The sequence below is a fragment of the Equus przewalskii genome, chromosome X, assembly GCF_037783145.1.
Source record: "Equus przewalskii isolate Varuska chromosome X, EquPr2, whole genome shotgun sequence".
Classification (NCBI taxonomy): domain Eukaryota; kingdom Metazoa; phylum Chordata; class Mammalia; order Perissodactyla; family Equidae; genus Equus; species Equus przewalskii.
Window position 1 is genome coordinate 85,214,393 of NC_091863.1, and position 22,333 is coordinate 85,236,725.

At 36.4% G+C, this 22,333-nt stretch overlaps 1 protein-coding gene across 1 annotated transcript in view; it reads left to right on the plus strand.

Moving 5' to 3' along the window:
• IL1RAPL2 (interleukin 1 receptor accessory protein like 2) overlaps nucleotides 1-21,180 on the plus strand; it is a 969,697-nt gene extending 948,517 nt beyond the window's left edge. The window contains exons 10-12 of the mRNA XM_070605106.1: nucleotides 523-666; nucleotides 6,156-6,326; nucleotides 18,396-21,180. Of these exons, the coding sequence (XP_070461207.1) occupies nucleotides 523-666; nucleotides 6,156-6,326; nucleotides 18,396-19,093 (1,013 nt within the window). The 3' untranslated portion in view covers nucleotides 19,094-21,180. The remainder of the gene's footprint in view (nucleotides 1-522; nucleotides 667-6,155; nucleotides 6,327-18,395) is intronic.
• Nucleotides 21,181-22,333: the final 1,153 nt, after the last annotated feature.

A 22,333-nucleotide genomic window follows, 5' to 3' on the forward strand; every position in this document is an offset into this window, starting at 1 on the left:
TACTGGGGTTAAATGAAACAGTTAAATCCTGCAAGCTCATTAGATTTTATTTGATTCTGAGAATAATTTTTTGATGCTCTTCTCCTGTAGAAGAATAGGGCCCGTGGCCTGAGAAGTACTAGATGGTAATCTTGCTAAGCCAATAAGATAATTTAACAGTAAGAACAAAATATTGGCCCTGCACTAGAAAAAGGCAGCTCTAATTGTTCCCTGAAGTACATTTAAAGCAAAAGTATGTATGTGAGATCTAGACATGTTGAAAACAAATTGGGAGTGACTGTTTCTTCTCAGACAGACTTACCACTTTCAATAGTAAAATTACTGGAATCTTTAGAAGAGAGTTAATGTTATAAGAATTTGATTTACACAAATGTATCAAGAACAAAGCTACTTACTGCATTAAGCAAGAATCTTCTGGAAAGAAAAGCAGAATGAGTTGTACATCTTACAGTCTAGAAGTATGGGAAGATCCCAAGTGTTACTGTCTTAATTGCCTTTTCCTGTTTATTCTGTTTGTTCCAGACTTAATCTACAAAATTGAGCTTGCAGGAGGCCTGGGAGCAATATTCCTCCTCCTTGTACTGCTCGTGGTCGTCTACAAATGCTACAACATTGAACTGATGCTCTTCTACCGACAGCATTTTGGAGGTGATGAAACTACTGATGGTAAGTTGTCTCTTACCATTCAATTAAAAGGCATGAATTTGTGATTATGTAAGAGAATATCCCTGTTCTTAGTAGATACATGCTGAAATATGTAGAGTTAAACAGCTATGCCTAATGCAACTTATCCTTAAATAGTTCAGAAAAATTTTATTTATCAAGAAACAGCAAAGGGGAGAAAATATTAACAATGGGTGAATCTGGGTAAAGAATATATAGGTGTTTTTGAAATAGTTTTATTTTTGTAATGTTCCTGTATGCTTGAAATTATTTCCAAATAAAAAGTTTAACAAGGAGACATTAGTTGGTCAAGAGATAAAACAATTGCTGTCAAAGTCCTTTCTTTTACTAAGAAACAAATTAAGAATAAATTCCATTTTTTTCCTCCAGAAAATTCAAATTTAGGTACAGATCATTTTTAGCCACCCCAGGCATCAAAAAAAAAAAAAAAACCAAACACAGACAAATCATGCAAGAAACAAATTAAAAGCTATGAAAACACTATTTTTAAAGATCACAGTACATCTGGACCCATACATTTTGGATGATTATAGCATCATTCTCAAAAGTGACCTGAAAGGATAGAAGTTCAGAATGTGGCTTATAATTCTTTTGCGTTAGCCCTTTATGGTCCTTGGAAATCTTATGAATGAAATATCAATAAAGCATTGTATTGAGCCTTATTTCTTTGAACATCCAAAAATGATTTAATTTTTTCAAAACACATTACCATATTTCCAATCAATACAAATAAAAAATCATGACATGTGATTCCTTATACATAAAGTCCTCACCCACAGACTACTGTAAGCCTTGGAAACGTGTGTGGAATGCCTTAGGTAAACCAAGATGGAAAAAATGTCCAATCGTAAGTCATTACTTTAAAAAGGCAGATTTAGGGTGGGAGAAATGGGTGAAGGGGTTCAAAAGGTAAAGAAAAAGGGGTCAAAAGGTAAATATTAGCTTTCATTGTATTGAAATAATGAAAGTTAGAGCTTTTGCTTGGTTTGTTTGAGATCATGGTCTTACCTCAAAGGAGAGGTTCATTATTTTATTTTCTTTTTATAGTGATAGTAGAAAGGCAGATCGGTGACTATAACATCAAAATTTTAAAGAAATCTTTGATTTTGGTCTTATTGTTACTGTTATATAAGCAATGATATGAGTGTGTTTTAATTGATTTTTATGTTTTCACAGTAAATTAGAGAAATGCTGTTTGATGAGTACATATGCATGCTTATTATCAAAGGAGTGTATTTACCCAACTATTATAGCAGCCCATTTAAAAGTATTAAAGACCCTTATTCAAACATTTCTTCAAAATGAGAAATTAGGGCCTTTCCTGGCCATAATTATATGCTCCAAAAAAATATATGAAAACGTGGTCAATTATCCCTAGTTTCTATATACAACAATTAATGTAGAAAAATATGACTTCTTACCTGTGCATATAAAACAATTAGATGAAATATAGTGTTGAGGAAAATGTCACTGGTTGCCCGGTGCCAAGAAGTGGCTAAAGTATCCAATTGAGAATGTAAAAGATGCATTGTCCATGTGAAAGAACATGAAAGGGGGGCTCCTGTGATTCATTTGTTTTGAGTCTTGATTAGAAGCAATTTGTTAATATTCTCTGTAAGAGATGATACAATTTCAGTTACTCTGCAATAATTAATTACTTTCATCACCCATACTCAATAATCCAGATTAACTGATTAGTTGTAGTACAGATTTGTAAGATTAAATTCATGCTAATATCATAGGACATTCCAGGATCAGAGAGTCCATTTTGGATCTGTATCTCCAATGTAGCCTGTGTGATCAAATATGACAACTAATCTGGAGCCTTTTGATTTGAGAATTGTATGTATTGATTTCAAAGCAGTTGTTTTGGGGTAAAAATGCAATGTGGTGTGAGGGAATTCAAGGCTTCTCATTAGGAAAGAAAGTTAAAATATTTCATATTTCTACATGGAAACTTGAACCTTAAACATACAATCTCCGTACTAACTGAATGGAATACTAAAAAGACAGGAGGTATGTAGTGAGGATGAATAAATGAATATTAAAGCCCTTTTAGAAATATCCAATTTCATACTGCCAAATGTCAGCAAGATAACCTACTGAATTTTTCATTTCTTCATTTAAATATATTGGCATCTCATAGACGCAACTTCGTTTTAGCCGTATACTTTTTGTTCATGTTTTTTCTTTGATTTATATCTATAGTAGCATTTCCTGAAAGTTCTTATAAAGATGCCTTATTTTTTATAAAATAAAATCTAGCCAACAAATTTGACTTCCTAGCCATTTTTCGATATAATTCATTTCAATCCACCAAACAATGATTGCTTCATTTATTCGATATTTGGGTTATTCAGTCATTAAGTACTTATTAAATGTCTATTATGTGGCAGGCACTAGGCATGACGTATTTAGTTATATTCATCTGGATCAACACTACACACACACAGAGACACAGATACTATAGTAGGCACTAGAGATATAATAATCAACAATTTTGCACAGTTTTCGCCTTTAGAAGCTAAGGATTTAGCACTGTTCTTAGCATAGCCCCAGAAGAACTGGGTTGTAAACAGGAGCAGCTTCCTGATAGTGAACAGGATTAAAATGAGATTTAAAAATGGGGAAGCACAGGTGTGACAACAGAAAAATTCTTCCACAGACAGTTTGGTTCGCTTTCTCATAAGTTCTCTCTTCATTTGGAACAGCATAGCTATGGTGACCCTCATGCAAGTGCTCTTATAATGCTCTGTCTGCATTGTGCTCTATTTTCCTGTTCCTCAGATGAGCTTAGTCAGAGGATTTAACACAGAGGAAGGCTCATTAGCCTTGCCTAGAAAAGTGGTGTCGCTGAATTACCATTTGGTTTTAAAACAATTTTCAGGCGTGGTGTTAACCTTATTTGCATCATGTTGTTGATTTTGCTCTATCCATCTTGCTCCTCTTTGTGAGCAACAGCTGTGGCTATTCATGAGGTTTTCTTGGCTGTCTACATAAGGCTGAAGTGCATTTTTTAAGCTGTGGCATCTGCGTCACTGCTTGCTCACTAGCTGGCATCCTAGAGCTTTTGGGACGTCTGACATGGTGGCTTTGAGAGCTTTCTTCCTGCTTTGGCCAGCCACCATAAGCTCTTCACCTTTAGTTCATCTTAAAGGGATATGGCTAAAATCAGAGGCAACTGTTTTCCAAAAATGATGTGCCTCTAGAATGTTAGGTAAAATTTATTATCCACATGTTTTGGGTGTTAACACATTTCAAACACATCCATGTTCCTTGTCATAATCTGATTTGTGATATGCAAATAGGCAATATTTTTCTAGAGGATGGTCTTTGTAGCGTCACCTATATTAGGATATAGGTGAAGCAAGTAAGGATAGGACCGGGAATATGTGAGTTTAGGCATGATTGGAAGGCATACAGTCATAGTCAGGACAAGCAATGGGGCAAGAGTCCAGAAGGCCAGGTCAGATGGGTGAACATGTCAGGTAGTCACTGCAGATGGCAAGCTCATAGTAGATTCTCAACAAATCATTGTTGACTGAATTAATAGGTAGTTGAATTTAGGGAGGTTTGTGAGGTATAAAACTTATCAATGTCAAAGGAAACGAGGGTCTAGTCTGACATTATGAAGTTTGAGGCGGCAACACCGTCCACCAAGAACAATGAAATGCATTCTGCTCACAGGAATGGAGCTATTTGTCCTTTGGCCTCTTTTATTCTTCCAGCTGTGTATTATCAGCAGCTCTTAGTCCCAAGTGAGTAATCATAACTGGATAAAGTCAAGGACCTGCAGGTGCATCCTGAGCGTGATTGGAACGGGGCAGAGGTGCTAAGATTACCAGGAGGTTCTTACATTAGCATTGCTTATGAATATTCTCGCTTCCACGTGGCGTTTTATGCATAACAGTGGAATGTGCCCCTTTTGTAAGCCAAATGGTCTCAACTATCAAGGGCAGTCCTTCATGTGCATCTGCTTCTAGGCAATCAAGTAACCCGACCAAGGTTTATGGAACCCTTTTCCAGCCAGAGGACATGCTAAAGAGAAGCCTCCTGGCTTCAGACACCATCTTAACATAAAAACCAGGGTTTCTTTCGTGTGGGGGTGGTAAAGACTAGAATCTAACTAGAATTTGAACAATATAATCCTGCTTCAGATATCTCCAGACAGTCCGGGGTCCTGCCTACTCCTACCATAGGGTATTTATATCTCTTTATATGCCTATCATTTATTCCTCCTTCAGCAGGTAGAACCAAATCATTAATGGTATAGGTAAGTGTGTGCCTGCTTCTTTCTGTAAATTACCTTTTGGTCAGCTTTTAGCTATATTCTAATCAGGTCTCTTAATGGAAAATATTGATGTGTTTTAGAAACAAATCCTGAAATGTTTACCTGTCTTTTAAAATTATTATTTGAAATAACTAGGTTGAATAAATACGAATAGTGTTTATTAATAGTATGCATTTAATAGTATTTATTACATATGAGTCTATGCTCACTACACTAACTTTTAAAAATAATTTTTCTGTAAATAACGAATTTTTAAAACCACTATAACTTTTCCGATGTGGCCCATCTAAAACCAATGGGGACTAATACCTTGAGTAGCTGTATTCATTAATATTTTTCAGGAAAAATGCATATATATGCACATTTTCTTTTTGGAGATGCCGGCGCTGAGCCAATACAGCAAAGGAGGAAAAAATACATTCTCAAAGCACAGTTAACTCTGACTAAATGTGTGAAGGGAAAACCTAATTTGGCAATACTGGAAAGATGTATATTTTGAAACAAAGGCTTCTTTTGGAAGCTTGTGTCAAATTAGTTGGCCATGGATTGAACAAGAATAACAGGCAATGCACTTGTATAAAACCCAGCTGCTGTCTCTAATATTTGGTAATGAACTGCTTTTTGTATATGAAGATGATGACACTAACCAACTGGAAGTATGGCATGTGCGATGAGTGGTGTCTCCAGGAGTGAGTCTGGATTATTTCGATGTTCCACACTTTAAGGCCCAGCCCCTCTTGGATCTCTGCACATATTTGTGCAAACAAGGTATAGTCTGTGACGAAGTGACAGAGCCAAGCCAACTGGCACAGAAAGAGTTCAAATCCATGATTTTGGTCTATTTAGTCCTGCATTCAAACACACTGAGCTAATCGTTCACACATCATTGAATATCACAAATATGTATAGTCACCAAAAGTCACAAATAATAATTCTTTCTTTTATTCTGTCCTTGCTATAGGTTGCTCATTGCACAACAGTTTCAGTTCATATCATATGACTAGGTTATTTTGAAATGTACTATATTTCTTATAACATGGCATGTCACTTATTTTTTCCAATTATTAACAATAGTCATTAATTATAGTGCTTATTACAGCCTGTTAGTGGTTTTAGACTTCTAGTACTTAAAGAGAACCTGCTAATACGTACAACACTTTTGTTGTTCTTTATATTTAAGACAACAAGGAATATGATGCCTATCTTTCTTACACCAAAGTGGACCAAGATACTTTAGACCGTGACAATCCTGAAGAAGAGCAGTTTGCTCTTGAAATACTGCCAGACGTCCTGGAAAAACACTATGGATATAAACTCTTCATCCCAGAAAGGGACTTGATTCCAAGTGGAAGTAAGTACTTTCAAGTTTTCTGTTTAAAAAGTTTGGTTTCTTTTAGGAAGTGATATGGAGGCTTCAAACGTCAGAGCCATGTATTTAGATAGTTGTTTCTCACAGGAGATCTTATTAAATTCAAATTTCTCCTGAATGTCTGTGTTCTGACTTTCTAATATCCAAATTCTTTGAAAGGCACGCTCACTTAAAATTTAGTTATGGTTTTAAAATTGTGCCTTAATAGTATTTTTTAATATATTGCGTTAGTGTTCCAAGAAAATGATGATCCTTTAAAAAGTAATCTGTATAAGTCAGTCATTTCAATGCAATTCAGTTCCAAAGCTGGTCTGTCATTGTGCTTCTGGTTTTACCTACAATCGTTGTCGCTAATAACTCTGAATTTATGCCTTGTTACTCATTTCCAGATTTATAGGAAAAAATCCACTTAAATAGGTATGTGAGGCCGTTGGGTATAGCACTTTTACTGTGTATTTAAGAGGTTCTGGACTATGTGGGCTTGAATGCTACTTTTAAATTATGCTACATATTGAAAGCTATATTTGAGCTTTCAGAATAAATTCAGGTTCAAGTAAAAATATATACTTTCTTCCTATAAATGTTCAGAGTGCTATACAGAGTAAAGTGTAAGGAGAATACAGGAAAGCCTAAGATATGGTCCCTGCCCTCAAAGGGCTTAAAATGCCATTGAGGGAAAATAAAAGTGCTACAATTAGTTTGCATATGTGTCTATGTTAGTATCCTTGGGGGCAGGGGGAGATTAAACTGTGACCACAAATTAGAATTTGGTAATTTATACACATTTGATAAAAGTAAAAAGCTTATCTTTTCAATATTTCGCAGCATTTAAAATGTTTCACATACAATATTTCATTTCATCTTTACAATAAAAAATTCCTATGCGGAGAGAGAGCAGTGGAGACATTTACAGATGAGGAAATAAGGCCTCAAACAAGTCCAAGGTCAGACAGCTGGCAAATGGCAGGGCTGGGGATTAGAAGCTAGATCTGTTTGACTGTAGTTTGCACTTGGCTATATCACACTATTCCTCAATAACATTTATTCAGATTATCAGGAGTCCACCCTGGTCATTAAACTGACAGGACACAAATTGAAACAACTGAGTTTTTGCTATTTGTCTCTTTTCTCAGAGTGAATGTGTGTCTATGTATGTTTGTGTGTGTATGTGAGTATGCACACTTACATGTGCATAGAAAGGAACAAAAAAGGCAATGTTTCCTGGTCCATTACTTCCCTGCACCACAAATGAAAAAATTCCCCAAACTTTTTCCCATGGTCCTCCACTCTTTCTTTTCTGTAATTTCCTTCATTTTCATGACTTGAAATACCCCTTGTACCTTGATCGAGCCCCAAGGAACGTGCTGATACCTCAGAGTCATTTTTTATTCTTCTGTCTCTCTCTCCCAAATCCAGTGTCCATTGTATCTTTTCCATTCTCACGTCCGCCATTCTCGTATAGATCCTAATCACCACATTCCTGCAATATGGGTTACTCTCTGCTTTCCCTATTTTTCCTCTCATCCATCTAGTCCCACTAATATGTTATACCTCCTTTATTATGTCACTCCCTTATTCAGCAACCTTAAATTGTTCACCATTTCCTATAGGGTAAAATCCATAACCCTTAACTAAACACTTCTGCAGTCTGGTGCAAGCCTAGATTTATCCCCTAAACTTGTCTCCTAACATTAGCCCTACTTGTGCCTTCCACTCTAGCCAAATTGTGCCTTTGATATACATTGTGTGCCCCTGCAGTGCTTTTGTGAATGTTAGTCTTTTATAACTTTACAAATCCTATTTATCCTTCTCCATAACACTGCCTCTGTGAAAAGTCACAATAATTTCTCCGGCCCTTGAGTTCATGGTGCTTAATCACTTGTTTGACTATAAATTTTGCACTCCTGTAATATTTTGTATAGTTTTATTATTTTAGGTAGTTTTCCATCTGTTTATGTTTTGTCTAGTCAGTAAAATTGTAAGCTTCATGAGAGCAAGGACTATATCTCATTTATCCTCATGCCCCTGTCATCATCTAGCAGAATACTTGAGCTCATTGGATGCTTCATATATGCTTGTTGATTTTGCTTGAACAGTGTTGGTTTAAGACAGGAGGAAATAATGAGGATGAAATACGTAAGGATTAAAATTTTTGCATGATAGTATCTGAAAGGCATTTTTCTTTAACAAGGTGAATGTGAAAGCTAAAAAGGAGCTTTCTACTGAAAGAAAAAGGAAAGTGAGTAATTCATAGGAATAGTCTCAGCCCTTAAAACAGGCTAATGAGTATATTACTTTTATTTCTTCAAATATTAGAAAGAATACCTATGAGGAGTTGATCAATCATTGATGAAAATTTAAAAATACTTCTTTAGTATTTTTTTGGCTTAATTCATTAGATTAATATGGAATTTGTATATTTTTGCCAAGAACATCTTGGTAAACGTAGAAATTTTGCAAAATCAATCTTTAGAGTGATAGTATCCTAAATTGTATTAAAGTGATATCATTACCAAAGTGGAATTTCTATTCTATCTCAAGTCATCTGCAGTAGGACTCAATGTGGTGCCGGCCTTTCTGCCTTCCTGTGTTCCAAAATTGTTAGCACCACAATAAGCAGTCTTTATCAACTTCACTAAGTGACTGAAAAATGTCAGCCTTCATGTCTGAACATTTAAACATTATCTTTCTTCTGAACTTGGAAACTGTGCTTCGCCATTGTGCACATTAGAAAGGGAAATGGTGACAACACGGAACACAGGAGATCCAATTTACTTGAGACTCAGTAGATGACATTTGCTTATTGTGTAAAGACGCAGATATCGTGCATGGGTGAGAGTGAGACCCAGAGAGAACGAGGGCAAGAGAGATGCAACCCCAAATTGTGTCCTGTTAGTGCTCTCAGATGATGGTCCATTTTGATGACTTGACATGTCAATTGCACCAACCTGCTGTGTTAATTTAGTCAAACAGGTGGTAAAATATTTTATACCTTATTGAGTCAGCTAGTTATTTGGCTAAATTGATTGAAATCGGTTAGTTGTTTGAGTGTATCATGGACAGGTCTGAATAGCCTCCTTGACCATGGGCTGTGAGGATTATACAAGCCATATTTCCTAGTTCAAAACTACAAGATTTTAGTTGAAGACTATAACAGACTGCATAAGAGATGATAGGAGGTTGTCACCTAGTATACCCTGGCATTTGAAGAACTTACTGTAGAAACACCCAAGAAGATGTCATCAGGATGGACTGAGGTTTTATAGTCCATAGAAGTTCATTGTAATCTTTTTGAGATTATACAACCATCAGACTGACCTGGGACTTGGATCCTGGGTATTCAATGGTACACAGGAAGACTCCTTTTACACGTAAGCCATTTGGGGCAACTATGCAGTTTTTAGATGCAACCACTGGAGGGTGTTTGATTTTAATCCTTCCTTCCTGAGCGAGGAAATTCATGTTCTCTGAATTCCGATTTGCGAGTGTAACCTGCAGAAGTTCTTATAAAGGCCCTTTGACAATTTTTCTTTTCCATCAACATTTCAGAGCTGGCTGAGCAGTCACCATGTCACGATTAACGAGTTTTTCCTTGGCATTTTTAGCACGCATTCAGGAAGTTGATGAAGTATATGAATAATATACTTGATTTACACATGAATGACAGAGTAGAGCATTTTGGACTTGGTGTATGTGTGTTATTAAAGAAGCTTCTGTGGTCTGTATTTGCAGCCATTGGTTCAGATTTAACAGGTTATGCTATATAAATATAGACACATTCCTGCGGGGGAGAAAAAAAACCTAGTTACAATATTATAAGCTATGTTTGTCCCTCACATCTCATTTAAACATGTTGACCCAAGACTACTCCTTCCTCCAAAAACTAGCAATGAGGCCTTTGAGGATTGTAAAAGCAGACTTCATAATATCATTCTTGATCTACAATAATTTGCTATGAATCAGGTTAATGAAGACTGTGACGTAAAGTCATTCATGGTTAACGTCTTCACTTTTGATGTATCTTCATTTTCTTTGCACCACTCTCATGGTATTCCAACTCAACCTCATTAACATACAAACCTTTCCAATGCATACAGTTTCAAAAGTACATGAATGGGTCTCCCCTCAGCTTCTCTCTCTCTCCTTCTGTCTCTCTCTCTATTTCATATGACCAGAAGTTCTCAAAAGGCTTCAGTACAAAGATGTCACTTTCAAGGTGAGGTGGAGGTGTCTGTACCCTTCTCACATTCCCTACTAAGAAAGTGTCTTTTGCCCATTGTGAACCAGCAGAGATGGGAAGATTTGACACAAATATTTTTCCTAAATGCTGAAACTAAAAGTCTTCAGATCTGGACATTATTTTCCTGGCAGTGACCTACCTTTCCATTCTTGAGCCTGTGGCCAGGATCTGTCTTATGTTTTCTCAGGTTTGGTGCCTGAATGTGGCAAGAGTTCCTACTTTCCAGTAAAAGTTTGGTCCGTCTCTTCCCAGGCTAGAAACATCTGTCCTGAGAATAGCAAAAGCAACTTTGTTGCCAACAGGCGTCTGAATGTCAGAAGTGACAGGCAACCAAAAGAAAGCCAGATAGAAAACACCCTACTCAAACTGCCTAGAGACACAAACTTGAGAAGTAGAGATTTTCTCACCCCTGCAGCTGCTGGGTTTTGCGGTGTAAAGTACTCTACACAGAGCACATTGTGTTCATGGGGCCTAGTGGATCCTTGAGGAATGAACAGATGTGCTCTGAAGCTGACATGTGACCAACAGAACCCAGCTGTGCAATTGAGATCCTGAGATTGAGGACATTTTTGGATGAGTACCATTTAGACTCGAGCCCATCTTATCTCGGTGTTTCTGCAGAGATTAAAAAAAGGTTATTGAATTGGGCTGAGGGCGACTGATCAGATTGAGAAAACAGCATTCTAAGACTGAAAGTAGAAACAACCCAATCCTGCAGCTTCTGTTTGCCTTTAAAAGAAAGCAAGCAATGTGCTTTAAAGTGCGTTTGCAATATTTATTAACAATTATAAACGGAACCACTTCTGACTGAAGCTTTAAAAAAATCTGTAGATGTCTAGGTGGACTTGGAAGAGAAAAAATTCCTTCAAAGGCTTTTATCTCAATTTCCCCTTCTATTCATAGGAAGACTATGGGGTTTTATATAAGATATTCATGCATTATTGCACCAGAGAAATACACTAGTGAACTAATAATATTATCATGCTTATGGTTGTTCAGCCATGTCTGTTGAAATCGTATTTATGATTTTGGCCTCGAGTATCAAATCATCTTTCCATTTGTTTTCATGCTCAATTTTCTGTGAGTTTCTCTCACTTAGAAATTCTAGGACTCCTTCAGTAATTTAGAGGAAAAATTATAATGTCTGATTACATTCTTGCATTTGCTAGACTTTCCTTACTAGTCTAATCTTCAGTTCTTTAATGCTTAGAACTAGCCATGTGATTGTGCTGACAATCAAATGACAAATGACTGGAGAATACATCTGGTGTCAGATGATCCCTAGTCACTTCTGAAGTGAGGCATGCAAAAAACGTTTTTGTACATGGATCTGTAAGTACTCATTGCCAATAGTTCCTCTAATAACAGGACATATTGGACACCATTCAAGTAAATTATCCTTGGGGAGTAATAAAATCCTTTTCAAGGCAATCTGATGTCTGTGACCTAAAAAGTGTGAGGCAGGGGTGACATGCATAACCATGGGAATTTAACACATTGTGTGCAGTTTATTCACATGGAATAAAATTAGATATGCCCACCATCTTCTTCATGTTAGAGTCAAGAGAGAGGGACCCGTACTCATTATGCCCAGAAATGGACTGAGGTCAATGGACTGAGCTTTCTCATCAAAGTTTGAGATAAAGGAAGAATCCGTTGTCTAGAATTTGGCACAAAGAACAAGCAACTTAAAAAAAAGCAAGAGTAGAAGACCAGGATAAAATTGTCGTTAAGTACCAAAGGAACCACAGAAAAGACCATATAAGGAACAATAGTCTTGTTCCACATTTACTAAGATAGCACTGATTGGAATTAGTTATATCTACAAGTTTGTTTCTAGGGCGTGAGGTTAAGGGAAAAAAGAGGAAGGGAAGGATATTTTGCACACTTTCTTTGCTGCTCTCCGCATTACCTTTCTTTTAATATTCTCTGAATGTATTCCATTGCCTACCTCTCCTCTTGGTGAAGAGGTGAAGAGAGAAGAGAAATAATTGAAAGATGTGGACAACATTCCAGAGTAGGTCCTGCCCACTATCATGCTTTTCCTCCCACTCACAGGTGAAATGCAATAGGAACAGCAAAAGGTTCACTACCAGCAATATAGCCTTCAAACTCAAAGCTGTAAATAAATATAATTCCCTACACTCACAAGGTCTCAGTGAATCCATGTTAAATGTTGATTGACCTATTGATCAGAATTAATTAGGACCCTTAAACTAATCAATAAAGAGCAAAACTCTTGCCATCAAAATTTAGCCTAGCAAACTATCTATGAATTGTCAAGCTAGGGACTTGCATGTGGAGGGGGCAGGGAAGTTTTTTGTAGGGCAAATAATATCACATACTGTTTAGAAAGCACCCCCCACACACACACGCCTGGCTAAATAAAAATATTGTAGCCTCAATCTCTGTGGCAGACAACACAGACAGAATCTTACATCTGCTGCAGGCAGAATCGAGACCCAAAAGCTTTAGCAACATCAGCCAAGATAAAGAGCCAGGTTTTCAACCTGTATAACTCTTTCGATACATTAGTATTAAGCATCATTATTTAAAATGCAGAAAGTTTTTAGTGAGACTACATTATGAAGCACTGCACTGTGAGCCTCTAGTTATACCAGAGGCCTAATATTTTTTCCCAAATATATACTGCTGAATAATACATTTTTTTGATACATAGGAAAACTGTATTATTTTTTCTGGTTTCTCCACACCAGTCATAGGAAGAGATCCATCTCAATCATTGTCAGAAATTGTCTTAATTTTAATTCTTGATATATTAACCCATAGGTTTTATAAATATCATTGTTGATCGATTAGCTAACGTTCACCCAAAATTAATGGAGTATTGTCTGTTTTGATGCATCCTGTCTCACCCTAATGATTTGTCTGTTTAACTGATAGTGCATGTACATAGCTGTAGGTATAAGTATATCAAACTACTATTATTTTAACCTGGTAAAGTGATAAATGATGCCTTTGTCTACAGGCTAAGTATTTGTCTTTCAACTTTTTTAATATGCTAACTGCCCCTAATAATGACCCTGACATAAGTGGAAGTGTCAACACAAAAAATAATTTACCAGTAGCTAATTGATTAGTTTGATAAATCGGATGGTTAGTAGGCAGTAGAAAGACCAGAGGGAAAGTCATGAATATAGTCATTTTTCTCCTTTGCCCTTCTGCCTACATCTGTAGCATATTCAGAGCCTGCGATTTAGGAGAATACTGAGTTCTTTTAAAAAAGGATATACATCTCATTAGAAGCAATTTCGTCGGGCTGCCATTCTTCCTGCTTCTATTTTGTTGCTTTACTGCTTCCTTCAGTTTACTTTTTTGCTTTGTTAATGTGTCCTATTTTCAAGTCACTTTTGTAGATCTAATCCTACTTTTCTAAATGCCCTGGAATTTTGGTTTATACAACTGCCCCTGAAAGGGACTTTAAAATTGAATTTGCTTTGCTTTTAATATGGTTTTAGGTAGTCATTCTCCTTGTTGGCTACAAAAACTTGTGCTACTGGCATGACTTTTATTCATTTCTTTAATAGGTACACATCCCAAGGAGGGCCAGTCACAATGCATTTTCTTCTGGAATATTTTCCTAACTCTCCGTCAACTCCCAGTAGAGACAAAAGGGAAAGTTTCTTTGCAGTTGCACTTATAATATGAAAAATGAATTTATACCAGCTTAAGCACCCCTATCAAAACTATGTTCAAGGGAATTTTTCCTTTACCAAATTGTGAATATCACACGTAGGTTAAATGTAATTAGCTTTGTTTTTTGTCTGATCACCTGGTGTGGTTTCACAGCCTTGTCTAGAGAAGAAGAAGGCTATAAGGCACAACTTCTTTTAATCTTTTTTGTCCTCATAAATTACTTGAAACCAAAATTTGCAAAAAAATAACTTAATAACCTTTCACATAAGCAATATTTTATATTCTTATGGGAAAAAGACCATCTTTTAAGGGATTCCTGCTACTCAGTTGCTAAATGTGCCTGAACAAGTCAGGGCAAGTTTTAACGAGTATTCGTATGTGCTGTGGATTTAGGGATTTTTTTGAAAAACATTTCTTTATCTCTTCGTGGTAACCTGCTTTTTAAAACAGTTTCTGAAGGTTTCTAAAATGTCTGCCACAAAACCACAGCCCTACCATGGCAAACACCACTGCCTGTCAGAGACTACACTAGCTGTGGACCAGCAATGTCTTAACTTGATACCTGTTTCTGCTTAGCTTATTTGGAACTTTTCCAAACCTAAACACCCTGATTGGTTTCTAATTCAGAGGGGGCAAACTTTCTCTATAAAGGTCCAGATAGTAAATATTTTAGGATTTGTGGGTCATATATGGTCTCTGTTGTATCATATTCTTATTTTTTTCCTTTTTACAACCCTTTCAAAATGTTTAAAAAAAATGGTTCTTGCTCACAGGCCATACAAAAACAAGACATGGTCCTAGTGGATCAGGCTCCAGTGCACAGTCATTGGATACAGACGTGCAACCCTGGGGTAAGGAGGAAATTATTTTGAGCACTTGCTACATAGAAACCAGAAACAACTCCCTGGCTAAAGATTAGCAAATGAAAAATATTAACTCTACCTGTTTGGCCTCTTGCTAATTTACTTATATTTTCCATGATGGCTAGGTCATTGCTTTTTCCAAATGATGAAGAGAAAGAAAAAAAAGAGACTTAGGAAGGGAGGGAGGACGAGGGCAAAGCAAGATAGGTAAGAAAGGAAGAGAGAATAAGAGAGGGAAAGGCAGAAAGAGAGAGTGAGAAAGAAAGCAAAGAGGAAGTAAAAGGACAAGAGAGAGACAGGACAGAAGAAGAAAAAAGAAAGGTAGACAGGAGCAAAGGAGAGGAGAAAAAGAGAAAAACAGAGAGAGAAAAACAGAGAGAGTGCCAGAATATGGAAGCTAGGGCACAATCTCTCCTTCTTTTCCTTAGGGCCAAGCAGCTCTTAGAGGCACCTCCCCAGCTGCTTTCAAACATTGAGGTTGCTGCCCAGCCACTGATCACCATCCCAAAAACTGAAATGTGGGCTTCACATCTGAAAACTTCCACTTGGTTTTTCACCAAGTGAAATGGAACACGAAATTCAGGGCCCAAGCAAATGGCTTGTGTTTTCTTTGGGACACTTGGGCTGTGTCTACCCAGGGAAAATTTTGATGTACTAACACCAGTGCATATGATTAATGTATATGTAGGGCAAACCAGGATAATTCAGACCTTTTTTCTTCCACAGCAGGTTTTCAGCTGGAATTATCTGGATGGTTGCCTCAACTCTCCACTAGGCTTTGCCAGTATAAGCACAGTCAGTGTAGTATGCAGGAGACAGGGACCACTCCCTCTCTCCAAGGTTCCCTTCAACACCCACACCCTGTGCAGCTGAGCGTAATGGGATCTGTCCTCACAGGCATTCCTTCCGGGGGCAAATTAAAATTCTATCTAATGAATCTGTAAGAAGCCCCAAAACCCTAAATGTTGCATTTTGCTGCTTAGCTGTCAAAAAGCAAAATATAATAGACAGGCGAAGGGGGGAAACCATATTAATGGGAAAAATATTGCACCCTATTCCCTTACCCTTTTGAGAAAGAGGATAGAGCCAAAGCCCATGAGATCCCAATCAAATTAATTAGTATGTATGTGTGTAGTTTCTCTTATAACTGTGGACACCTGGGTTGTATCTTTTTCAGTTAAGTAGATAGAGATATGTATAGATATACCTTTTATTTTTAAAAGTACAATATAGTTAAAAGATAAACTGTATTTCAACACATAGAAATAGTGTTGTTCGTAGAGGTAGAGTTTATGTTACAGATGTGTTCCTGACAAGGTTTGTAAAGATCAATTTTTTAAAATTAAATGAAAAGCTGAAATTAATAAGGGAAGAATACTACTTGGAATAACCCTGTGGTAAATTATTTTGTAAAGAATTCCTCTATAAAATTAACAACTCATAATTTACCTGGTAAAACTGCAATTTTATGGACTCCTGCACTTATACCATGATTTTGGGTTTGGGTTTTGTTTTGATTTGTTTGGAGGAAAGGTGAAAAGAATAATGGGAAAGATGCATGATAGTTTATTTTACTGTATCTTACAGATCCAACTTCTAATGATGAAGCTTCCCACATAACTTCTTTCTTTTTGGGAGCAGAAAGAAAGGAAGAAAATGAAGAGTCAGAGCTGTTGATACATTGGAATAATATTTTTCCACTCTATTGAAACTTTCTACCTTTCCTTCCATTCTGTTTCACCAGTTCTCTAAATGATAATTACAGAGTTATAACTTCCCCAATGCTACTTGTGTGGTGTTTTTGTTTTTATTTTTTAGCATATTTCAATGCTGATTTTTTTCCCTGAATACATAATCTCTAAAATAAAATGCTTAGAAGTCTTAAGAGGTTCACTCCCCACTTAGAAGTTGTCTTATCCCCTGAGATCATTGTAACTACTGCATGAGAAAGTCGTGAAATGTATTAAAACTAAAACAGTGGTAACAACAAATTGTTAAATGAGCAATTCTATGTGTATCTCTTAAAAATTTTTTTGTTTATCTGTAGGGTGTGTAGAAAGTTTGCTCATTTTCACTTGTGAAAGTGTTCTTGCTGCCAAGTAGTGGAAATTAAACCCTGGAAAAGAGAGATCATCTGTAAAATATGCATCTGTAAAAGAAGTTTCTCTTTTCAAATGGCTTGTACTGGGCTGTTTGGGGCCCCACACTATGTACTGGACGTGACTCCTTGAAAGCAGTCTGTAACCTTGAGCAGATTTGTAGTGACAAATGTTGCTATGCTTCTGTAAGCACTGCTTCTGCTAGAGGGCACTGTACATTAGACAAGGCCTTGTGCTCTACTTAGTAAAGACAGCTCTCTGTTGCAGCACCTGTGTCCAAGTCTCCATTTGTTAACACATGTGTGTGTTTCCCTTTTTGGCTGATAAGACTTTGGGAAGCATGATTGGAAAAGAATTAATCCATACGATAAATAAATCTAGAGTTAGTTGAGTGTTTTTCTACCGTGAAAAGGCCATAACATATTCACCTCACTCTCACAATTGCTCTACAAAATAGAGCAAAGACTTCTCAGTTGATAAACTCCTCCTCCTTTACTGTTCATTGCACACCATCCCCCACCTCCAATTCCACCCCTCACGCTTCCTCTGAACAAAGAGCAGCTGGTTCAAATTAACGTCATGGGCAGACACACACCACTTCCTTGTCTCCGGGTTTGAAGGGCAAAATGGAGAACCTAAGGTTGCAAATAACAGAAGGTATTCTGAGAAACAAGCTATGATTCTAGAAGATATTTTCCACCATCTCTATCACAATTGTCTTTGAAGTAGTTCATATACATAGACCCCCTACTTACTTAGTAGTTGAAAACTAGGGGAGAAAGCAAATCAAATCCATGAATCCAGTGATCCTTCATTCATTAAAAGGCTCCATTTCTCTTTTCATCAACCCATTGATTGCTTGTTCACTTAGAGTAACAGCTTGGATGCCTGCCTTGAATTAAATGATTAAGTAAATAAAAATAACAGGAGTACCGCTAGGCTCTGAAGAAGTCAGAGTTTACATTAACCAACAGAACACTGTAAGTAATGATGAGGGAAAAGAAGATAAGTATTACAAGTAGTTTTTAAAATTTTTATTTTTAAGTAAATGGGATTTCTGAATGTGCAATACAAGAAAAGAAACTGTAATGTACTTTAGTGAAAGACTGGATCTTTGCTATACTAGCATGCAAATACTTTAAAGACTGGAAATGTCTTTGTTTTACTCTTTCTCTCTTTCTGTGATTTGTAGCATACATTGAAGATCTCACAAGATATGTTGAGCAAAGCAGAAGACTTATTATCGTGCTAACTCCAGACTATGTTCTCAGACGAGGATGGAGTATTTTCGAATTGGAAAGCAGACTCCATAACATGCTAGTCAGTGGAGAAATCAAAGTGATTTTGATTGAGTGTACAGAATTAAAAGGAAAGGTGAATTGCCAGGAAGTGGAATCACTAAAGCGCAGCATCAAACTTTTATCCCTGATCAAGTGGAAGGGACCCAAAAGCAGCAAATTAAATTCTAAGTTTTGGAAGCACTTAATATATGAAATGCCCATCAGGAAAAATGAAATGCTTTCTCAGTGCCATGTTCTGGACTCTGCAGAACAAGGACTTTTTGGAGAACTTCAGCCTATACCCTCTATTGCCATGACCAGTACCTCGGCCTCTCTGGTGTCATCTCAAGCTGACCTCCCTGATTTCCAGCATTCAGATTCGATGCAAAGGAGGCACTGTTGCAGAGGTTATAAACATGAGATGCCAGCCACCACCTTGCCAGTACCTTCCTTAGGCAACCACCACACTTATTGTAATCTGCCTCTGACGCTACTCAATGGACAGCTACCCCTTAATAATGCCCTGAAAGATACCCAGGAATTTCATAGGAACAGTTCCCTGCTACCTTTATCATCCAAAGAGCTTAGCTTCACCAGTGATATTTGGTAGTGAAAAATCTAAAGTCCTCTGAACAGCTATGTGACCATCCAGAATTTCTCCTATACCAAGCATAAAGTGCACCTAGAACATTGAGGTGCTGAAAAAGTGTTCGAAGCTAAAGGCACAGAAATCGCTTTTGTACTTAAATTTTTTTGTTTACATTTCCAGAATAGTGGGGGGAAAGAGGACCTGCTTTTGTAGTATAGTACCTTGTTCCAATGTACAGTTTTGATTTCTTCCTGAAAAGAAAAATTTTAAAATCCTATTGTTTTAGAGTAGGTTTTATGTTACCACTTGGACTGCAAGCTTAGGAGGTGAGCTATCTTCCCCATATCTATGAATATTTCAGTATTTATATGTTATTTGAAATAAGGAAAACTTAAAGACTTTAATTGAATTTGAAAATTTTGAACTAAGTGTAAGGGGGAAGAGAACTTCAATAGAATAACTAAAAAATCAGGAGTTATCAAGAAAATGTTGAGGCACTCCATTTGAAGATTGTTTGTAAAGGAAAATCAGTTAAGAAAAATTGTGATTGAAATGTTTAGAACTTCTTCAACATAATGGACAACTTCTGTAGACTAAACCAACAACTCATAATGACAGCTTTTAGTTTTATTAGGCAAGCACATCTTCTGTAGGCAAACTGGTAGGTAGGTAAAGAATGTGCATTTCTTAAGCAAATGAATAGACAGGCTGTTAGTTCTTTTGATGATTTTGAACAACTCTTATGGCATTCTAGCCAATTTCAAAAGTTTTACAAATTTGAAAGCACATTTTAAAGTGCACGTTTTATTGTTTGCTAACAAATTCGCATTTGGACTTTTTTCCAAATGATCTCTTGACCTGCTATAAGCTTTATACGAAGATGTGAGCATCTTTCTACGTTTTTTCAGCATCGTTGGAGTTTGAATTTAAATACATATTGACTGGTGTCAGCAGTAGAAAAGAAGTAAAACAACAATATTCACAGCTGAAGTGCTAAATGATTCAAGTTTGCTAGCGGTAGAGCAGCAATTGCAGTGATTCTCATCTGAAATGTAATTGTGAAACAGACTATTCTGTACATACACAATATCTGCTTGGCCATGTGTACAAGGCTTCTGCAGAAGTATCTCTATTCCTGGTGCTTCAGAGAGTATATTTTATAGACTAAACTTCAACACCCTCACATTGTGACTGTGACTGTACCATACCAGAAAATCTCTGTGAATAATCTAAAATATTATAAACTTGCTGTAAGGAATGTGCCCCTATGCCAGGATTTATTATGGGTTATGACTCCATGTTCTTTCCAATTAATCAATTTTGGTGTGCTCTCCACCGAGATGCCTGTGGGGGTCAACTGTTATTCAAGGTTGATTCTGGCATTTTGCAAATGGTTCTTAAATCATGTTTTCGGACAAATATAAAAAAGGACAAATGTACACATTGTGTAAAAATTAAGAATTTTCCAAGACCTTGTGAAATTGTGAAACTCAAATGTATACGAGAACATTCGATAATATGTTTTGATTATTTTTTAACCTCTTTACATTATTGATTCCCTGTGATCCATGTGTTTTGTTCAAAGTACTTGTTTCTCTGTTGCTTTTCTATATCCAGCTGCTCAGAAAATGCATTATGCACCAACAGTATGTGAAAGCTTAGCAGTGATACATGTTTATTTCACAGTGGGACAATCAGTTGCTCCCTTGGAAAAGTCCTGTTCAACACATATAGGTGTTTCATAGGTGTATTTTTTCCACCAAGAAAGGTGATTTTGCTTCTGTAAAAACTATAGGCATTTTAAAATGGAAATTTATCAATTCTGAACTTTTTCTAGGTGTTATAAAGTTGTATTTATTCTCATTGTTCTTTAATGATATGTGTAATTACTAAGTTAATAATCTGCATGAAATGAGTAGTATATGTTTAAGTGACCAATTGTACTTTTTATTATTTTGTTTTTCAAAGAAGTCTAGATTAATTCAAATAGAATGCTCAGTGGTATTTTTAAACTAATAGTTCTGTATTGAGCATGCCAGTTCTGAAAATATAACATGGGTCTCTCTGCTTCCTTTATTTACAATGATTAAACGTGGGTAGCAATTTGAGTTGGCTGGCCACAATGTGTCCTTTCACTACTAGGAGGTATTCAAAAACAGAGCATTCACACTTGTGCTGGGGAACTTGACAAGAAACCTTTTCTACCATTTTCAGGAACCAATGTGTACACTATCTATAAAAATTTATTTCTAGATGGCAATTCAAAATTTGATTTTTATCAGAGATTTTTAAAAGATATAGCCCATAAAGGTATAATAAGTATTTAGTCTAGAACATGATGTATTCTTCCAGTTGCTTTCACAGTGGGAAAAATTTTTCTTCTCAATTTTTCATTGAAATGGATTTTGGAAACTTAGAAAAATACTTGTGCAAATAGTTCCCATACATTAATAGCAAATTTATTTAGCTCAGCCATCAACAGTATACTTACTTTTTAATACTGAGGCTATTTTAAGATGAAAAATTCTGAAAATGTCAGAAATTATTAGACAAATGAGAAATTCACAAAAGCAATAGATGTATAGGAAATGAAAACTGTATTAAGAATAAATAATGCTCAGGGAGATGGACAACTTGTACATGGTTTTAATTTGGCAAAATAGGAAATCTAGCAAGTTTGGTAATCTATGGGCTCTAATCTAACTGTGGAGACTCTGAAAAGTAGCTGGGTGGTTCCTGAAAAGAAGTAAAAAAGTATCTCTTCTCACCTCCTGTAAGTCTTAATTGAATTAGATCCAATTAGATCTGCTTTTAATCACTCATTAAAAAAAATGGGTACAACCTGAAATTATACAATGTTATAAACCATTATAATTCCAATAAAATTACTTTAAAAAAATGGGTACAAAGACACTTGAGAGCTTCTGCTAAGGCTTGAACCCAAGGTAGTATCATGTAAAAAGTTGATATTTTTTTGAGGATTGATGGCAAATATTGCAGTACTTAAAAGTAGGAAATGGGCTGCAATGAGAGGAGAAACAGTTCAGTTATGAAAGAGAAGTTTATAGAGGAGTTTCAAGAGGACATGGAAATGAGTAGTATCCTATAGATTACTTCTGTAACAAATCGGAAAATAGCATGTGTGGGAAAAAAGGAAATTCTGGCTAGAAAGGGAAAGAGATTTCCTAACCCACTTGGTGATTGAAGGGCTTACAAGAGAATGGAACCACTGGTTTCAAACATTTACTGCCCTTTGGCATT